The sequence below is a fragment of the Leuciscus leuciscus genome (assembly GCF_965113295.1).
Source record: "Leuciscus leuciscus genome assembly, chromosome: 22".
Lineage (NCBI taxonomy): Eukaryota > Metazoa > Chordata > Actinopteri > Cypriniformes > Leuciscidae > Leuciscus > Leuciscus leuciscus.
Window position 1 is genome coordinate 32,572,102 of NC_138746.1, and position 22,502 is coordinate 32,594,603.

A 22,502-nucleotide genomic window follows, 5' to 3' on the forward strand; every position below is an offset into this window, starting at 1 on the left:
GACTTTTGGACACCACTGAATATATTCTGATATATGATTTGAGAAAGAAGAATAGATTGGGAGAGGCCAGAAGGTACAGCTCATTTACCCCGAATAAACAAACAGGGGAACAAAATTACATTCATTTCATAAAATTACTACCATTTCATAATGCACTATAAACATTTTTAATGACTTCAACCCAGTCGGCCGACCTCGAACTGTGTTTTCTGTGCAAAGCCACGGGCCAACGCTTCATTTGCCTCATACAGTCAGGTGCTCATGTGGGTAACACAGGTTTGAGTCCTGCCTGCGACATGTCCAAATCCCATGTCCCCAAACAAACACTTACCAAAAAGCAATCCACAGTAGAGTTAAACCTGTTTCCAGCAGAGCTTTCTGTGGGACGTCCTGCTCTCTGCTCTCTCTGAACTTCCTGTTAAGTAGCACAGCTTCTGCCTGATCGCTATCGCCCTGGCAACATCCCATAATGATCTGCTATGACTTCCTGTGGCCAAAGCGCATCCTGTTCAGAGAGGATGAAACTGAATGAAATCCCAATGCATGAGCTCTTCCTCTGATAACAGGAAGACACGAATTTATGTTAAAAAAGACAAACGATAATCTGTGAACATGGGCTTTAAATGGGAGATGTGTAATATGTTATGAGCTCAGATTTATTGTCAATTAAATAGATTATAAATACGTTCAGATTATAATTGCAGACTCACACCTTAGCTAAACAGTGCTGGGTAAGGCAAGGCAAGTTTATTTATATAGCACATTTGGCAATTAAAAGTGCTTTACATAGAAAGGAATACAAATAATCACAAAATAAAAGCAAGGAAAATTAAAACAGTTATTCAAAATGCTTTACATTAAAATTAAAATATCACACTATGGCAATTCAAAGTGCTTTGCATAGAAAATAAGCACAAAATAAAAGCAATGGAAATTAAAACAGTTATAAAAGGAATTAAAAGAGATAAATGATACAGCTATAAAATGAATTAGAGTAAATTGAATTAAAGTAGTGAAAATATGATACATAGAATACATTTCTCATCTGGCAAAACACTTATTTTGCATATAGTTTTACTCTTACACTGTGTCTGTGGAGTTTATTCAGCGCGCCTAAGAATTCCACTGGACGTTTCCGATGGACCCGGTTTTTCCCTAAATTCGGACAAGAGGAGCTTTAGAAAAAAATAAAAAAAACATTTGTTTGGAAGCTCTAGGAATGGAGTCGTAATGAATATATGTGATCAGATTCCAAAAACGAACTACTTGTAATTTGATTACATTACATTTGAAAATAGCCATAATCAGACCACAGTTATACTCAGAAGTGTATTTCCTGGCCTTCCTCACACTCACACACCCTCACACTGATTCACAAACACAGTCAAACACACATGCTTTAATAGGGAACGAACACAGTGCACTCGTCTACATGTCAACACCGCGGTATAGAGTTCAGCAGAGCAATTCATAGCCGTACTTTAGATTCAATAGACTTTCATTTACCATAACTCATACCTACCGTAGTATTCTGCTAAACATATTTATTAGGCTCGTGTTTCAGAGTGATATTTCAGTCATATTGAATGAATTTCCAGTCTAGAACAATGAAACCCTTTTAATGAGAATGAGGCAAGTTGTGACTTTATGTTCAGTGAATTAAGAGTTCCTGCTGTTGATTTTCTCATGGTTTTTATTGCCTCTTTAAGGCTTTTCTTGGCTTTCTCCTTTCATTTCTTACTATTTTTAAACATTTTATGCATTCCTTTATATATTTTACACAGCTTTGAGGTTTTGAGAGTAACCTACTTGTGTGTTTTGTGTGTGTGTGAATGTTTCTGTCAGGTCTAGTCCTAATTAATTTCAGTCAGTCCTTTGACAAAATGTGTGCAGGTTTTGGACACAATATGTGAAGTTTCATAACGCACACAATTCTGATGTGTTTATTCAATATTTAAGGCTAGTTCAACCAAAATTTTTTATTCTGTTATCATTTACTCACCCTCATGCTGTTCCAAACTTGTATGAATTTATTTCTTCTGCTGAAAACATAAGAAGATATTTATTAAGATTGTTGGTAACCGGACAGTCGAAGGACCCCATTGACTTCAGTGTTATTATACTATGGAAGTCAATGGTGTCCATAAACTGTTTGGTTACCAGCATTCTTCTAAATGTCTTTTTTTGTGTTCAACAGAAGAAAAAGAAACTCTTACTGGTTTGGAACAAATTGAGGTGAGTAAATGATGACAGAATGTTCATTTTTGGGTGAACTATTCCTTTTATATTAAAAACATCTACATTGGATGTCTTGGTAATGATGATACAACACAATACTTTCTAATAATGACTAATAACTAATAATATATAGGAAAATAACACCATTTATTTGAAATAGAAACATTTTTTAACATTATTTATGTTTTTACTGAAGCTTTTGATCAATTTAATGCATGCTTGCTGAATAAAAATATGTATTTCTTTCAATAACCCCCCCCCCCCCCCCGCCCCTCAACCATTTGAATTGCAAGTGCCAGAGACAGTAAAATGCTGTATCTGAAATCACTCATAATTCACTTATTCACTATTTACTATTTACTAAATGTGACAGTTTGCTAAATAGGTATGAGTGAGCACAAATGTGTGAATTTGGACAGTTCTAAGCACAGCTGTGATGCACTATAAACACACGGCACATTGTGTATGAGTTTACATAAGTGTTGCGTCCCAAATGAAAAGCTCTTGAATTCCAGTGTGACACTTCAGACTGAAGCATTTCCAAATATCAATAATTATTTTAATCAGATTGCAAGTTTTAGGATTTCATGCATTTTTTTTTTTTTGGAGTAAACGGATTTGAGTCAGATATGCCCAAAGAAACTGATTGTCTGAACAAAGCCAAGTAGTTACGTTCATTCCACATGTTTGTAAATGCTAATGCGTCCTGTCTCTTTAAGACTGTCCTCTACAGTCACACTCTCTTTGCACTGCTGGCCTCCTCATGTGGAACAAAGCAGAAACACCCCAGCAATGCTTTAGCAACATTTGAATTGCGTATGAGACACTAATAGACTCTGGGGAGACTGTCGAATCCGTTGACTTCCAAACAGCTCATTTAGGTCCAAAGCCATTTCCTCTGCGCGCTGACGAAGGCTTTTATTCCCTCAACATAATGCCGGGAGCAAAGACACATCTGTACACACACCAGGCCCTCGCCAGCTAAACCAAATACGTGACAAGCAAGCAAATGTTCACACTAGGGCTGCTTGATATATCAAATCGATATTGTGATATGGCTTAGTGCCATTATTAAATCGTGATTTAATGAAATAAATATATGTGTTACTGGTCTCAGCGGTTTCAGACTGCATGTGTGTAAATGAACACGTGCTGCGCTTCATTCTGAAACCGGCAGTGCATCATTTTATTTGCTGGTAACCCTTTAAAAATTATGATTGACCATTTAAAAAAGAAGAAATTAAGATTTAAATATTAGTATTACAATTTTACAGTAAAATACCATTATGGTAACAGTTTCTATGAAGTCCATGCTTATAATGAATTATAGCTCCATTTATAATTAAGTATTACTATTTTATAAATATATTTATAAAGACTCATTAAGACCTACACTGCATTATAAGAACAGTTATAGTTACAATTATATTATTTTTATAATTACTTATAAGTCATGCATTTTCTTTTTCAATGCACATGCTCATAAAATAATAAAATTGTTCATAAAATTGTGTATTTTTTTATTTAATAATAATTACAATGAAATAATTTTTCAGCAACCTATCAAAATAAAAGCTCGATGGTTTAACATTTGAAAATGAAGAATTTAAGACGTAAATATTAGTATTGTAATTTTAAAGTTAACTAGTATTATTACAATGTTTTTCTTAATTTGTTTAATATCTTTATTTATTAATAATCACAATAAAATAATCCGGCACTCAAAAATGTCCTCAGAGTAAAAGTACTATTTTTGCTTTTTTATTTATTTATTGTTATTTGTATTTTTTTATTCAGATGCACTTATGCATATCACCACACTCACTCTAGAATTATTCATTCTTTCCAAATATAGATACTCAAATTCCTGTATCTTTTCATATCGCAATATATAATCGCAATAAAAAATAAAATATTGCAATGTAATTTTTCCCAATATCCTGCAGCCAGTTCACACGTGTATGAATGGTACAAATGCTTACTGCATTTTTGAGGAAACCGAATCTGTTGTGGTGTTTTGGATTGCCTCGCCTTCTTTACAATGGCGTTCTCAATGGATTTGCCAGAGCTACCGGTTGCCTACCACGTTAAGCAAGACACAAACACACACACGCAGTCATAGGGTGTGAGGGGGGCTGACCTTTCCCAGTAGTTGCTAATCCGGAGTGTATTAAAAGCAGCTTTTGTCTGTTGTGAAAGACGTGGGCAGTGTCTCCTCCACCCCCTCATCTCCTCTCTGTTTGTCTTCTCTTTTATGTTCTCCTCTCCTTCTTCGGGTTGCATTCACCCCTCTCACTCCTCTTTGCTTCTCCGTCCTCCTCTTCTTTCCCTACGGCCAGCTAATCCTCTGAATTCTGCTCCTAAGAGTGTGGTAGATGAGGGTGTTGCTTGAATGCGAGGTGTACCAGCTGCCAGAGCTTCAGCCTCACTCCTCGTACCCTCACACACAATAAGAGGACTAATCCTCAAGTAACACACTCGTGCGCTCGCAGACATGCACATACACAACAGGCCTCGCACACTCAAGTGGCTCTTTCAACGAGGAGCTTCCAGTGCTTGGAGACAAGGTTTCGGGTAGACCTGATGGTCTCAAACAAGGAACACTAATTTGTCCAAACTTCTGGCGGTGCCTCACATTCAGTTGAATTCGTGATCTTTAATCAAAATAAAGATAAGTAATTAACATATTGATGTATGATTAATGGGTTAGTTCACCGAAAAATGACATTTCTGTCAGTAATTACTCACCCTCATGTCGTTCCAAACCCATAAGCCCTTCGTTCATCTACAGAACACAAATTAGGATATTTTTGATGAAATCCAAGAGGCAGCAACATCATTGCAACTTATAAAGTCCAGAAAGGTAGGAAAGACATTGTTAAAATAGTCCATGTGACTACAGTGGTTCAACCTTAATGTTATGAAGTGACGAGAATACTTTTTGTACACAACCCCCCCCCCCCCCCCCCCCCCTCAAAATAATGACTTTATTCAACAATCTCTTCTCTTCCACGTCATTCTTCTACGCAAGCTCCTGCATAACATGCATGTGTCGTGGGTTTCACCTGACCAGCGTTGACCAATAGTGAGGCGGCGTTCTGACGTAGAACCAGGAAGCGCAGCACTGTATACACTACGTCAGCAACGTAGGAGAATGACGCCATGCGATGCGTATTTCGTGTTCAGTCTCATTGCCAACTACTGGCCTGACAGCAGAATACAGCGTTTTTAGTTGTTTTCACGAGTCCCTGTGAACGAGGAACATTTTGTCAACATTGTCCCCTGGAAAAACGCAAAAAGGAAAAAGTTTTCTGTGTTTGGTCTTGTCGTGTAAATGTACCCTTTAACATAACCCTGACAGTCAGCAAGAATTGTAATATTTGTGCATTTCTAGTTTTTTATATTCAGAGCCCTGCACATGACATGCCAAATTAAATCTAAGACATCATGGCCTCAAATAAAGAATTTTCCACGACTTTGTATTCAGTTGTTCTCTAGTTATAGTTATATAGTAGCCATGTTGTATTAATTCAGTCCCTAGATTTATTTTAATTAAATCAATATTTTTTTTTTTTTTTTTTCTGCATGTCATATGTGGGTTAGAGTTATTTATATGAATATACAACCTTCCCGTAATATATTCAATAATACAAAATAATATATTGCTCTCCGCAGATCTGTTTGAGTCTGATGAGGCTGCTGCATTATTTGTCCCACTCCCCGCTCGGGTCCGTCACCCTGCTGGACTTCAGGCCACGACAGTTCGTTCTGGTGGGGGGAGTGTTGAAAGTGACCGACCTGGACGACGCCAGTGTTGAGGAGACGCCTTGCTCCCCGTCTTCTCCTTCAGACTGTCTCATGGAGTTCCCCGCACGCAACTTCACCCTCCCCTGCCACAAGGGCCGCTGTCAGGGTATCAACGAAAAGAGGAACCTCTACAATGCTTACAGGTGTGTGTTCAAGGCCTGAGATCTGAGACAACTTGTGCTTTATTTGTGTATTTTAGGGTGTATTTGACATAGTTTTCCATATTTTCTAGATTTTTCTTCACCTACTTGTTACCTCACAGTGCCCCCTCAGCACTGAGACCCCTTCTGGACAAAATCGTCAACTCTACAGGTGAGTTTGATTTCACTACCCAAGTTCTGCTCTTATCCCTGCTGGTAAAAGCTGGTCATATCAGCTCAGGGTGGTCAAGCTGGATTTGGTAGCTGGTCTAATGTGGTCTGTCAGCCCAAAACTAGATCCAACAGATGGTAGTTTAGCTGATCAACCATCTAGACCAGTCCCAGACAGCAACATAGTGTCGGCCCAGATCCGGCCAACATCGGGTACACGTGGATTCCACACAGCCAGATCTGGGCCGACGCTATGTCGCCGTCTGGGCTGGTTCTCAACCTTTTTTACTCCAAGGCCCCCCTCCTCTCCGAATCAATACTGTAAGTCAATCGGCACAAGTCAATCTGCCATACCAAACAAGATATATGCCAATGGACTGCATATACAGTATACAGATCCATTCAGAATTATTAAACACACCAAAATACAAATGAAAGATAAAAACATTCTGAAGGCGGGTCAGTGTCCTTCTCTGTGAGAACAAGCTATTGTGTCTTTATTTGGAGTGTCTGATGCCCATGTGTACATACATCACTGATCCTCACAAACTCTCCAAGACACGCTTCCTCGGCGAGCATCCCTTATAAAACAATCACAGTACATTCATTTAGACTATGCAAATATATTGAACTGTGTTCATGCAGAAATAAAATGTTATATTTTACAAATACAATACAAACTTATACTTAATTCAAACTTACATTTTTCCCTGCACCCCTAAAGTTGTTTAATGCATTCCTATATTTTTAGGAGTGTATGTGCTCCTTGTAAAAAGTAAACGTCAAGCCCTGCTCTTGACTCCTTTTTATAGAGGAGAATAAGTTTGTTCAAACATACAAACATTCCTCCTCTTCACATCCCAACATTTCTCTTGCCTTTTGTCTCTGGCCTTAATTCCTTTCCTGATGCGCTCTATCAGCATGTTCATCAGTATAATGGCATGTCTGATAGCGTTTGAAATCTGTTTTTCTGGGACACAACCGTCCGTGAAGCCGCGGGTAGCGTGGGTGGCCCAGACTCGATCCTATCTTTCCCTCCCGGTGTCACGAAACGTCCACTTCAGCATCACTCCGTAGGAATGTTTTCTTAATGACGGAATGTAAACCGTTAATAGTTGAGTTGTTTATGCTGTATTAATGTTTTTCAGGAGAGCTGATATGGGGCACCGACGAGACTCTGGTTCACCTCGAAAAAGTGCTGGATATCTACAGAAACGGACATTACCTCAAGAATAACACGCAGGCATACAAAACAGGTGAGTGACCCAGACAGATACCAAAACACCTTGACCTTTGACATTACTGAACACTTTCAAATGACCAAAGTTTAGATGCTCATTCACAAATGCAGTTCTGTTGCAAAAAATAGCTAGACAGCATTTAAGGCAACATGGGCACTTCTAATACTGTTCAAAATGGGTGGCAGAAAAATTATTCTGCCTTGAAAGATATCTAACTTGGCAGCATATGTGCTTCACAGAGTTATGCATTCCTAGAATGCACTGCAATGAGCTCATTCACTAATCCAAGGCAGGCAGAGTTGAGAGAAATGTGCACTATATTAATATTTCAATGAATACGGAGCCGTTTAATTTAATTAAAATAGTTTAATTATTATTTTTACATTTTATAAATTACTTCCAGTTCTTACATGATTGATTTTTGTGCATCACTTTTTTAGCTTTGCAACATGTGCTAGCACCAAATTTACTGGAATATTATCTGTGAGAGTTTTTAAAAAGAGCTGTAAATTTACAGTCTAAAGTCAGCATAATATTTGTACAGATTAGGTTAAGTACAGTCAACACTCAGAGTTAAAACTTTTTTGTCTTATTTTCAAGTACAACTATCTTGATACATTTACTTAAGAAGCAAAATGTCATGTAAGGTCTTCTGTTCTGAAACATTTATCAAAATGAAGTTTTTTAAGTTTTCTGCCAATGGGGTACACAAAATAAACTTAATTCAGCGGGAAAGCAAGCTGGCAGATGTTTTTATCGTTTTAAACTCACTTAATTTTGGTTGATTTTTCCTGGAAAACAAGACAGAAATATGTAAAAAAAATAAAAAAAATAAAAGGTTTCTTTAAGACCTAAGCCTGGGTTTCCCACTGGTAATTGTGGTGGTGTTCATGTGCTCATCTCGTAAATACCATCATTCTGAAATGACTAGAAGCCAGCAGAATCCTGGCACTGAATGGGTTTCCTCAAATCTCCCGGAATTAACCAGTTGTTCAGTCAGCAGAGAGAGAGAGAGAGAGAGAGAGAGAGAGAGAGAGAGAGAGAGAGAGAGAGAGAGAGAGAGAGAGAGAGAGAGAGAATTTGTGTGTGCATGTAAGGACAAATGAGAGGAGATTTAGAAGATTAGAGTTTATATAACTGGTGAGCAGAGGGGCTGCTTACGTTCCTGACGGACAAAACAGCCATTTCAGCAAGAAGCACCTCAGTCTCCTTCCTACTCGCTCCACCCGTTTTTAACATTTTGTCCCTATTCTCTTTTTCTTTCTTTGCTATCCCTCATGCTCCACTGGCAGTCTAAAGCAGACACTTGTTGACTGATGAGAGCGTTAAGCAAGAGAGGGCCATCTTCTCCTGAGAGATTTAACTCTTTCCACTCTCACTGCACCACCAGCTGTCTTTGCTGTCTTTAGACTGTACATTTCATTTACAACAGTTTTGTGCTGCCGTTAAGCTCATCATTTTGACGTTTAACTATAACTAACTAGAAAATTCACGCTTCATACCAATTTTGAAAAATACTATTTTATTCCATCACTTTTTTTGCAGACTACGTACATTTTTTTGTCTTGATTCAGTACAATTTTACGAGAATGGCGAACATTCAATATCAGATTTGGTATGAATAGTTTGCACAGAAAAAAAAAAACAATTGCAAATATTTGTGACCCGTGCTGGCAAAAGGAGTCGGAATGCGCACGGGATCATTTCGATCTACAGGCGAAACAAGTGAAAAATAGATTCTGGTCGATTTTGAGATTTTCACAAAAATGTGAAAAAAAATTTAATATCAGGGATTTTAAGGTATGGTTGCTAGGTGATTTTGTTTTGGTATCTTAACTCGATTTTTCTCGAAAATTGACTTTGCTGACTCTATCGACTTCAAACAGGAGCAGCTCATTCATTTTTTGTCTGATTCCAACAAATCATACATAATTTTGAAGGTATGAAAATGTAAAAAAAAAAAAAAAAAAAAAACATTTTTGAAAATTTGCTCATTGCGACTTATTTTGCCAGCGCGGGTCACATTTAAGTCATGTCACGATAACAACTGGGCGGATGTTTGGTCATTTTTAGATTATTAGTCGATTGTCTACTTAGAAGTGCTCAATTTATGAGTAAATGTGTAAAATACACTATAGTTCAAAGGTTTGTGGCTTAAAAGAAAATAATGTTGTTATTTTTTATCAGCAAGGACACATTAAAGTGATCAAAAATGACAGTATAGACATTCATAATGCCACAAAAGATTTCTATTTAAAATAAATGTTGTTCTTTTCAACTTTCATCAAAAAATCCTGAAAAAATTGCTTCACAATTTCCACAAAAATATTCGCAGCACATTGATCAATCTTCAACATTGATAATAATAATAAATCATCATATTAAAATGATTTCTGAAGGATCCTATGACACTAAAGACTAGAGTAATGATGGAATAAATTACATTTTAAAATATATTAAAATACATTTTAGTGATATTTTCTGTCTTTTTTTGTGTGTATTTTTTAGGTATTTTTTTACTCTGAAATTTTGGCACGTTAAAAAATAAATACGACCTCACATTGTGTCAATCACGTTTACACACTGCCTCCGAAACTTTCATCCGTCATAAAAAAAACTTTTGTCTGCGTTTTTCACATCCGTAGCAAGCATTTTGAGAAGTGTTTTGACAATTCAGAGCCAACGAATTACGAATACGAAAAAACGCACACGAAAATGTCCGACTCAGTGTGCAAGGACCTTAAGTGTTAATTTAAATTCAGCAATTTGTAAACATCTTATTTGCCATGATGACGTATTTTAGAAATATAATTCAGCATTATATCAGCCATTCTACTCTCTAGTCTAGATAATGGGGAATAAATGGGATCGGCTAATATTTAAAGTGTCATGTAACGTTCTTGTGAACAGGCCTTCGTAATCTCCATTCCAGTCCAGCGGGCAGTACTCTGACTGGACACGTCTCTGCACTGCCTGGTGTTTTAGCTCTTCTTGTAAAACAGGGTCCTATGGCAGCACTGTGAGTTCGCATGGATACAGACAGGGCTTCCCTACGGAATTCACTCCTGCCCAACACGCATTAAAAGCCCAGCATGCCTCTGGCTGACTACATCAACTTCCCTCTCATTCCTCCTGCGTCTTACAGGAACATTCAAAGACAGCGAGCGCTCCATAAAGCATTAATTAGGGCAATAAAGAGTCTAATAGTTGCTCTTATTTACTGGCTTCTTGCTCCACTTAGTTGCCTCGTGCGTCCCTCCCTCTCCTCACTCTTCAGAAAGACCTCATCGAGGCAGCTTGCCCAGTCACCTTCATTCAAAGCCCTGATTTCCAGGAGAAACAGTGAATCACGTCAGTAAAGCCCATCCAGCCATATCCCTGAAGAGCAAGAGAGGGAAAATGAGACTCAGAGATTCCGACATTTATGGCCTAGTAGTCGGGAGGGACGTTTGTAATACACAGTTAGCTCGAGTCTTTTAAAGGCTCTTCTCCTTTTATCAGGCCCATTGTCACAGTGCTGTGAATGAGGCCTTGAGTTTACGTTACAACCTTCTCCAAGAGCATAAAAAAACGAGTAAAACTCTCCAAACCATCCGATACACTATCCAGAAGCGTTTACAAACCTCACAGCGGTGCAGCAGTCATATTGACAGCTCTATGCCGATATATCCTGTCCACAAAATGGATTACCATGGGATCGTTTTTCGAATACATGACCACATTGTCAGCATATTTGCCAAAGGCATGCAGTCCATGACAGTGTATCCATCGCTATTCCGCTTCCAATCACCACAATGTCAAAGAGCCACGGTTGGATTGTGAAAACGCAGACTGGCTGTGTTTCAGCGCGGTTGGCGTGAAATCAAAGCTGTCCTTCAACTCCTTTAACGGTCATATTAACGGTGCATTAGCATGAAAAAGAGGAACGTCACGAAGTACTGTCGTCAACTCGGCTTGAGGATCTTAGATGAGTAAGTGATGCAGGTTTGCTTGCTGGGTCTTGTCACGGGCGCTAGCAGAGCACTGCGTTCAGATACTTTTGAAGAGGAGGAAATTCCATCAAAAATAAGATACAAATACAGACCTCTTTCCCAGCTAACAAAAGAATGTTTAGCTAATGTTCCCATTTGGTAGTGAATATTTTTTTTATATTCTTATAAAAAAAATTTAAGAAATTTCTTTCGAACGTTAAGGAAACATTCCATTTTATTATTTTGCAAACATTATGTTACTTTTGAATGTTCTCTGATCATTCTGAAACAAGTAGCAACATTTAAAAAATGTCTGACCAACGTCCAACTAAAACAATTTGGCAACACTTTAGAATAATATCTCAGTGTCTGAGACGTAATCAATCATCTTTTTATCCTAGAGTGTTACCACACATTTAAGATTATATCTAGGGCTGTGAAACTAATCGCAACTAAAATAAAAGTTTGTGTTTGCATAATATATGTGTGTGTACTGTGTATTAAATACACACATATACATGTATATATTTAATAAATATTTGCATGTATATACTGTATATATATTTATATATAATTTATATTATTTATAAATATAAATATTTTATATATAACACATTTTTAAATTTAAAATTTTTCAAATATATAAATGCGTGTGTGTGTATTTATATATACAAAATAATTATACACAGCACACACACATATATTATGTAAAAACAAACTTTTATTTTGGATGCGATTAATCACAATCATTTCACAGCCCTAGAGATATATCACTGATGATTTTTGTGCTTATGTTTTAAGAACATTACTAAAGACCAGGGGCCGTATTCACAAAGCATTTTATCTTACCACTAGGAGTACTCCTAAATCGCACTAAAAGATTTTAGCTAGGAGTTTTCTCTTAAAAGTTATTCACAACGCCTTTCAGACCTATTCTTAGTAAAGAAAAATGACAACTCCTAAACTAAGAGTGAGTCTTCGTTGTTATGGATGACGTCATTACTCATGCACGAGCTTGACTGAAGTGACCACCTTGATTGGCTGATGATTGTAACGCGGGAATGATTCCAAACACCTCCCCTACGATGATGAGTGACAGGTGACAGGTCTGAGAATGCGTGCGCTACACAAGTAGTGCAAAGGACGGAAGATGATGAATAACTGAATAAATAGCCTAAATAAATAAAGAGTAAGGCAAAACAAATAGCCTAGAAGCCTAATGAAACATATGGATTGATGCAATATCTTTGCAACATTATTGAATTAATCTGTCACTATGTGCCTCTGCCTACGTTTCCAAAGAGAAGAACATTTTAATTTGATTCACAATGAAACGTTACAATTAGTTTACATGCAATGAGTAGCCTAGTTTTGGTTGTTGTTGGTGGCGTTATTGCATCCCTAGTTATGCCTACAATGCAAAATTGTTCCCTCGCGATGGGAAGCTCCTGTATATATCCCGCATACGCATTTCAAAACATCGCAACATGAAATGCCACAAAAAGCGGTTTGTGAATAGGTCTTAGTGAGTTAGGAGTCCTCTCGACTTCTTTTAAGCTGTCCCAGGCTTAGGTGCTACTTTTAGGGCTAAAATGCTTCGTGAATTACTCTTAGTCAAAAAAATTAGGAGTCCTAAAGTTAGGAGTGACACGCCCATTATTTTTAGGAGTTGCTCTTAAATTCGCCAGTTAGGAGCTACTTTTAGCCTTAAAATTCTTTGTGAATACGGCCCCAGATAACTATGAATAAACATTCTATTATTATTATTAGAAGAATGTTTGTTCATAACCTTGCCAGATGTTCCGTTAGCTGGGTCGATGTTACCCGCTAAGTCTTACTGTGGTTAGTGTCTGTTTGCCTTTTCAGCAAATCAGTTAAAGGCAAACGGGACATCATGTTATTAATATTCATCTTACTGTATAATGTGCCTCATCCACACACACATTTTTCAGATTGTTCCTACGCGCCCGTTTTCCCCAAATTGAGCTCCTCGCAGCTGTTGAATTCATACGGACAGCTACATTTATTCTTTCTCTCATCTGAGAGAGAACAGCTGCCCCTGTTCACTAATGTAATGTCATACATTCAGTATTACAAACAGTATGTTGTGTTAATGTGAATCACATCTTGTAATGTTGACTTGATACAACATGACCGAGACGAGAAACAGACAGCTGCACATTTTTATGACTAAAAACACACTTCTGTGATCTGGCCATCAGTGGATGTTGGCAGCGGTACAGTGTCTGTTCTCATTAGTTACTCTCCACGTCTCAACTCACGCCTCTGCCGTACACGTTACTCCATTATCACACGGTTTCACAACCAGCCGTGATCGATTAGGTTGTGTCTCTTTTAACCCCATCCGCAGTGATATCTCATTTGTCCACAAGTTCTGCTATGTATGATCTAATTCCTATTGTTCCTATTGGTTATGATTGTAACGCAGCAGTTTTACGTTCAGTGTAGAGAGACAGACTAACTGATAGAAACTATTATTGTAGGAGATTTTCTTTTAAAGTTTGTTAGAGGTAGCACTCAAAACATTGTGAAAAATTTGCATCGATTTACATTGCAACATTTTCTTAATCACAATGATCCCCTCTAATTCTCATTACGGTAACCTAATCTTTGATTTGTAAACATTGACACAATGTTAGGTGGGTTTGGAAGCATGGCATTGGTTTCTTTATCTCAGCGATGGACTGCGGTGTTGAAGAGTTGACAGGCAGTGCAGAGATAAGCGACAGAACGAGATGAATGTGTGGGAGGGACAGCGTTAGTTTCATTTTCTTTTGGCCGTCACTCCTCAAGTCTCCCTCTATTCATCTGCCGTTTTCTCTTTTTATCAACTTCCCTCTTTCTCTTGGCTTTCCTCTGCCTGTGACTGTCCGCGACGGAGGCATTTATTGTGCTCGGGGTCACGTTGAGTGGTGTTTGAAATGTGTGTGAGTGAATTTCTGGAGGAAGTAATAAATAAAGGAGAAATCAAAAGACACATGTCAAACTCTGACTAACAACAGCCTGAAGACTCTCTCCGTCGAAGAACAAGACACCGCCTGTGTTAACACAATAAAGGAGCTTGTGTTGCTGTGTGTTGAGCTCCTACGCACTCGCGCACACACACACACACACACACACACACACACACACACTATGCTTTTCTTGGACAGTTGCAATGTGTTTGATTTATTGAGCAGTGTGTGTCAGTGCTGTCATGGGGGCTGTCAGATTTTGGCTGGAAACCATTGAACATGAAAGATTTACTTACTTACGATTGACATTCAGAACAGTAGCAATATTTTAAATATATATATAAAAAAAAAACGTGGTTTACTGTCTGGCCATTTCCCATAAATAACAAATATTTATAAGCAGTATTTTGAAGAATAGCATTTTTACATGACTCTCTCTCTTTTGGCAGAGTATAAGCGTGTGTTAGATGCCTCAATATCAGCAGAGAACTACCGCTGCTGGCCGTCCTATCAGCACGACGGATGCCTGCTGTCAGTCTTCAGCGTTCACGAAGCTATCGACGTGTGTGAGAGCCACGTCCAGTGCCGGGCCTTCGTCTTGACCAACCAGAGCACGTGGACAGGTAAAGTTGCCAAGTGTCGCACTGTTTAAATATGTGTAGCTCAGCTTAGTACATTCATACCAACTATCCAGCTCATTTTTGCAATGCGGAAGTAAGATATTTTCTGCGAATGTCTGAAACTGGCACTATAGGTAAATAACTAGAAGAATAACAAAGAGCAGTAAATGGTAAAACTATTAGCGTTGCTGATCGGCTTGATTCATGGCTTATAATGTTTTAACAAAGACTTTTTAAAATACCTATGGGAAAAATGAATGGAAAAAATATTCCCGTAGCGGAACCAACTCAGATGAAAAATTGGAAGGACACTAATGCACTTAATTGGCGGATCACAGCACTATCTACTAACTCTCTATTTACACTCAAACTCTATCGAATGCAATTGTGAATCAAGTCTGTGCTATCTGTTTGTTGCAGAGTGTTTCAGACCTGTGAAGATCCATTTCAGTTAGGATGCCTTAGACAGCTGCCTATGTAGACAGTAGACAGCATGGCAGCTCACTAGATTTTTGGAAAAGAGCCATTATTGTTTATAGTGTTAATGTAAATATGTGTGTGGATTCGTGTGAATGTACGTGATAAATGTCCTCGCCTCGTTTATAAATCGTGACGCACAACAACCGCATATAGACCAGAGCTTCTCAACTGCTTGAGATCTGTGCTTATAGCCTAGTGGAACATTTCATGGCGGAGTGAAAGTAAAGACAAATAGGACAATAGCTGACATATAGAAGAAATATAGAGCTATAAAATCAATTTGGATATCATAGCTCAGATTATTTCGTCTTAGATGAGAGATGCAAAATTTTCGAGTTCATATTGAAATCACTGACTTCATCGTGACAAATCTGAGGAGGATGTGAGACATTTTCTAGATTGCTTGTAAATCTTTAGAGGAGACATGCGAGATTATTGCTTAATTTTGTCATGATAAACATCTGAGAAGGAGGTAGGGGTTGCAAAGACTAGCTGACTTTAATGTTCTCCCATGACGCTTTAAGCTTGACGTCGACTAGTCGCTGATCATGGCCTATAGAGGGCGCAACAGGATAAGAAATATTTGAAGTCCACTTTATGCTCCGTTTCCAACAAACAAATTAGCAAAACTAATCGCCCCTCGGGGACAAATAAAGGTCTTGAACTTGAACTTGTTTCCAACAGTTAAAATGTCAATTAAAGGCGTACTCCGAGAGCGCTCTACAATATATGTTTGATAAGACCATCTGGATGCTCAAAATGTATTGGCTGAATGCACGTTTTAAACAGCTTATTGTAGACGTGAGTTAATCACCGTTCTAAACTCTGAAGTCGTTCAACCCCTAGAAGGAGGTTCTCCTTTTAAACTCATTACCGTCTAAAAGAGAACAGATATTGAGTTTTCATTTGTCAAGATTATTCGCTCTTGTTTTTGATGTCAAAATCAACAGTATTTTGGCTCAAATTTATCCAACACTTGGCAGAATCCAGCTTTATTACATGGTATTAAAGTGGAGTCACATTAGCGAAATTTTTTGCGTAGTGATGTATGAAGCACAGCTCACACAGAAGTCACTTTCTGTTGGTCAGCGCAGCAAATCAGTGTAATTAACTTGAACCCGTTGTGAAATCAGAGTGGGCAGATCTTATGTCATCATGTGAAATTCCCAATCACGATGATTCCTATTGAAATGACTGGATTTCACCCACAATAAATCGCAGAACAATGGGAAATGTGACCGCACCTGTGGCGTAGATCCACAGCACTCTCATGTTTCTCTTCCTCCCACGTCCTGCCTCTCACATCCTATTCATCCTGTCTTCCGTCTGCTGTTTTGTAGCAGGAAATGTCCATTCTCTCACACACAGTTTTGATCTCTGCAGGTCATCAGCTTGTGCTCTTCAAAACCGGAGCATCCAGCATGAGCGCGGCTCCAGGGAAACTCTCGTACATACGCCTGGGAGCCGCTGAGAGCTGAGCTGAGAGTCAGCTTCTTCTGATCGGCTCGTGTGCTGTCTTCCCCTCAGGACTCGAGGAGGAAGTTGTATTTTCTCTTGAAGACTCCTTCAGGAGGAGGTCAGCTGTGTGCAATACTGCCTCTCTGAACCTGGGATTGGACTGTGAATGTGTTTGTGTATCTAACAGAGATGCAGAGAGGCTGTTTATGCTTGTCCCAGCAACATAAGTCAGTATTTCTTTCTCTCCATCTGTCATTCTTTCTCTTTCTGTTTTTGCCCACACATAATCCTCCTTCATTTGCTCTGATATCCAGCACTTTGTTTTCCATTTGAATCAGGGTTTATTTGTTGAGCTTTTAAAAGCATTTGCTTTGAGTTTTGAAATCTTTTCAAATATTTGCTCTTGTAAAACAAATTCTTCCGACAATTGATGTCCAAATGTTCACCTAGACCAGTCTAAACAAGTAATTTATTGGTTTAACGAATGAAAACGCCTCTTTTAAATTAGCAACAGATCAGCAACAAATCTGAACATTTCTATTTTTCTTTGTTCTTGTCATTAAAGCTTTTCATGTTCTGTTTTGAATTTGAATATTATTTTCAATGGCAGAACGAAATGACCCATTTGAGAGGTTAATTGTGGTACTTGACTGTTAGACGGTGGTTAGTCAGCCAATCCCCTTGTGGTGCGATAAAGTTTCCCAAGGAAATGTCGATCTGTTACTTGACAGGTGAAGGAGTTGGAGAGGTTTCTGCTTTCAGTGAAAGCACTTATGGTTGTGTTGTATATGAGAGTGATATTTTTATATGGAAAAATTAAAGTCATGTGACTTAAAACTGTGTCTTGGTCATTTTTGTGTGTGATAATATATTCAGAGTCAGACTGTTCAAACTTAAATATGAACTTAAAGGCATAGAACATTTGTTATAACATTATAAATGGATCACATGGGGGAACAATATTAAAGCTATTGTATTATACAGTTTAAAAACAAACACATTTTTAATATTTCTCAATATCTCTTTAGTATTTGAGTCTCTATGCTACTGTTCAAAAATGTTAATACAGTAAGATTTTATGAATTTATTTTTAAAATAAATTATTACATTTAGCAAGGATACATTAAACAATCAAAAGAGACAATAAAGACATTCTATAATGTTATAAAAGTTTTCTATTTCGGATAAATGCTGTTTTGTTTTGTGTTTTTATCTTTCCATTCATCCAAGAATCCAGAAAAAATAGCAGTTTCTACAAAAGTATTAATCAGTAAAATGGTTTTCAACATTGAAAACTATTTTGTGTCACAGAAGACACACACTCCTGTCAGCTACGAACAGCAAACTGAGGCTACAGTTCACACAGGCTCACCAAAATTGGACAATGGAAGATTGGAAAAATGTTGCCTGATCTGATGAGTCTCGATTTCTGCTGCAACATTCAGATGGTCGGGTCAGAATTTGGTGTAAGCGACATAAAAGCATGAATCCATCCTGCCTTGTATCAGCGGTTCAGGCTGCTGGTGGTGTAATGGTATTTTCTTGGCACACTTTGGGCCTCTTAGTACCAATTGAGCTTCGTTCAAACACCACAGCACAACTGAGTATTGTTGCTGATCATGTCCATCTCTTTATAACCACAGTGTACAGTCTTCTGATGACTTCCAGCAGGATAACACTCCATGTCACAAAGCTCAAATCATCTCAAACTGGTTTCTTGAACATGTTCACTTTACTCAAATGGCCTCCACAGTCACCAGATCTCAATCCAGTAGAGCAGCTTTGGGATGTGGAGGAACGGGAGATTCACATCATGGATGTTCAGCGATAAATCTGCAGCAACTGTGTGATGCGATCAGGACAATATGGAGCAAAATCTCTGAGGAATGTTTCCAGCACCTTGATGAATCTGTGCCATGAAGAATTAAGGCAGTTCCCTTTCAGTCGAGAACGTCAGACGTAGTCGACGTCGACTGAATTGGCTCCCCAGCGTGATCCCATTCAGTCGACGTCGACTACGTCTGATGTTCCCTCCTTCAGGGAATGGTGGGTTGCATACGCAACCAGGACGTTCTGAAGGCAAGAGGGGCAAAAAGGCCCGCTACTAGCAAGGTGTACAAGTAGCCGGTTAGTGTATGTATTTTAAAGGCATTTAAAAGCAAAACAAACTGTGATTGATCACTTTAAATGTCTGTCATATGGTCTTATCCTGTCTAAGTGGGACGTTCTTGACAAGAATAAGTGGACTAGACCTCATGCTAAAAGTCAAAAGTCTGGTCACAGGAAACTGAGCCTCAGCACAGACAGGCGAGAGGAGCAGAAGCCTTAACATTCCCGACGGTCCCCAGTGGAATCACTCGGGCTGCAGGTCCAGCATCGGGTCAGCTCATCTCCTGACACACACATGCTCTCCAGATGCCACCATCCAAATCCTCTTTCACAGGGCCTCGTTTCGACATCGGGACTGATAGAGATAGATGGAACCACAAAGACTTGAAAACCCAGGCAGGATCAGATCTGTAGAGAGGGGTGTGTGGAGAATCAACGCTCGAGTGTGTGTTAATGTGTATGTGTCAGACTGAGAGATAAGGAGAGAAAGCGAGACACAAAGACTGAGAGAGCGAGGGACGCATCTGTCTTCTATTGGCCTGAGGGATTATGGCTTTTCCTGAGGCACGGCTCCAGGCTGTGAGAGAGACGGAGGGAGAGAATGAAGGACTGAGAGATGAAGGAAGGGTGAGTGGGATTGTGGGTTAGCAGCAGCGCCACTAATGAGAGACAGACCCTGTGTTAAAAAGTCACCTCAGTGCTGTGACATGTGCTGCTTTTCTAAAGGAAGGAGAAAACTTCCACCTTTCTGCATTTGGGTTTTTAATTCAACATGTTTGAGTGTTTCGTTACGACATTAGGGTGAGCAAATATGACAGAAGTTCCATTTATGAAGTAACTCCTCATGTCCCAGTGCTGCTATCCTTCATTATATCATGCCAACTAAAGTGACTCATTAGAGTGGAAGGAATTTCAGCCAATATAAAGCAGCAATGGAAGAAATTCACTGTGTGGAGCGAATGCCAGCTGGCATATTAGCAAAACCTTAGTCAGGATAGACACCATATTGAATTTTATGAGGATGAAAATGAAGCTGACATACAGTTTTTGCACTATGTGAAGATCCTAGATCATATGCAATTTTCAAAACACAACTTTCAAAGAAGAACGTTTTTGGAAAGATGTTTCATCAGATGAACAACTGGCATGTTGGTAAATAGGACAATCTATTAAACATGCTGTACATCTGCCAATCACAGCTAAATATGATATTTATACAACCCTGACTAAGGTCTATATAGCAAAATTGTCCCTGTATGAGTTTTTGGCTTATATTTATATATAAGTTTAGCATTTAAAAAAAAAAAAAAAAATGTATGAATCAATTCTTCTTTTTCAAAAAGAAAGTCACTTGCTTCGTTCCTGAATAAATCAGCTGTCTGAACAAATTGGTCAAGTGAAAGATGCCACGATTCACTCATTAAGACAGTGGCTGCATCTCGAAATCACATACTTCCTTAGCAATTAGCAGGTGCAAAACAGAACTCACAGTTCTTATAAATGAATAGACCTGCTATCCCGGAGAGATTTCTGAAGTGTGCATATGATGGACACTTTACTATCCCATGAGGCCACAGGAGATTTTTAAATGTCAATGAAGCGACGCAACTGACAGTGACAACATGGCGACTGCAGTATGTCCGGATTACATTCATAGTATACACATTCATAATAGAACATGCTTTTCGAGAAGTATCTTTATCATTCAATACTCATTCAAAATAGAGAAAGTATGCGATTTTGGATGTAGCCAGTGACTTGCCACCACCTACTGGTAGTTTCAGTTTTGTATTTAAAGGATTGTTTCATTTTTAAAATCATTTCATATTTCAATATTAAAAATACATATTTTTCAAAACATATTTTGATATTTTTTAATGGATTTTGTTGATACGGATTTTATTTGCTTGGTAACAGCCTGCAGCTTCTTAGAGTCTTATTATCTGTCTTATTATTCTAATTGAATTTTTTTCCATTTTGAATTTTAATGATTAAATCCACCACACAGAAAATGAAGAATATGGAAAGCTTTGGAACTGGACACAACAGGCATAAACCAGCAAAGATACCAGCACATGTTTAATGTTTTTTATATTGTGTAAAACATTCATTTAAAGGTGCATTCAGTAGTTGTTTAACTAGCATTATCAACACTTCTTTTGTGTACTTTAAGTTTAGATACCACAATGGTGTTAGATGCTGCACTGCCATCTGTGGACGTGGATCAGCACTATCGGCTCTGAGTCATTTATTAGTTTATTGGATAAATCACACTGATAGTGAGTTTTAGAGATCCTCACATATCCAGTGACGATTGTCTCAGTTATAAATATATATTGTCTTGGTTATAAAATTCTAAAATGTGGGTCACATCATTTCAGCACTGCAAAATACATTAAAGGGCATATTCAAGTTTTTTTTTTGTTTTTTTTTAATTATTTTTTTTAAATGAATAACCTTGTATGAAAACACCATATGAAAAGTTAAAGCAGGATTTAAAATTGTTTTGCAAGACATAAGGGCACAAATTTAGTAGAAAACGTGACAGTTTACTTGACCGTGCTGAAAACCCGCTTTTTTTCAACCAAGAACCAAGTGAGAGTCCGGGCCGGTGCGGTTCCTTCGGTGCGCACAGCTCCTTCATCGGGTGACCAACACCTTACATAATTAAAATACATGATTATGAGTAGGCTACAGTCTTTATCGCATATATAGAAACATTTAAAAGGCTCTTCACAAAAACATTTTATTATTATTATTATTATTATTATTATTATTATTATTATTAATGTGTTATACGTTTTAAATTAGCACCAAATTAATCTGTTAACAGTCACACATTTTTGAACAAGCTTTACTTTTGCATCTTACTTTCAATAGATTGTAGTTACCGCATATTTCCATAGTGAATCCAGTGCTTTTTTAATATCATCATATTATTGTTTTTGTTAATATTTTGAATTAGATTTAGTTTTTTGATATATTTTCTGTTTGCATTTTAAATTTAGTTAAAATTTTAGTTGTGATTTTATTGTAAAAAATATGTGTATTCATGGTTTTCATCAGGTCCCTTTCCACAGGTGTATAAAATCAAGCACCTAGATTATGAATGCAGACTGCATTGTGCTTGATTAATACACCTGTGGAAAGGGACCTGATGAAACCCATGAATATATTATTTATTTTAATTAATAACAATATTATTTTTATTTAGTTTTAGTTATTTTAGTACACCAATGTCAACGAAAATGAGAAATGTAGCCTTGGCAACTAGCAGAAAATAATAATAATG

At 37.9% G+C, this 22,502-nt stretch overlaps 1 protein-coding gene across 1 annotated transcript in view; it reads left to right on the forward strand.

Moving 5' to 3' along the window:
• Positions 1-17,992, forward strand: part of pkdcca (protein kinase domain containing, cytoplasmic a) — a 34,512-nt gene extending 16,520 nt beyond the window's left edge. Inside the window, exons 3-7 of the mRNA XM_082154626.1 lie at positions 5,914-6,188; positions 6,278-6,357; positions 7,505-7,612; positions 14,993-15,166; positions 17,027-17,992. Coding sequence (XP_082010752.1) covers positions 5,914-6,188; positions 6,278-6,357; positions 7,505-7,612; positions 14,993-15,166; positions 17,027-17,121 — 732 coding nt within the window. The 3' untranslated portion in view covers positions 17,122-17,992. The remainder of the gene's footprint in view (positions 1-5,913; positions 6,189-6,277; positions 6,358-7,504; positions 7,613-14,992; positions 15,167-17,026) is intronic.
• The last annotated feature ends 4,510 nt before the right edge of the window (positions 17,993-22,502 follow it).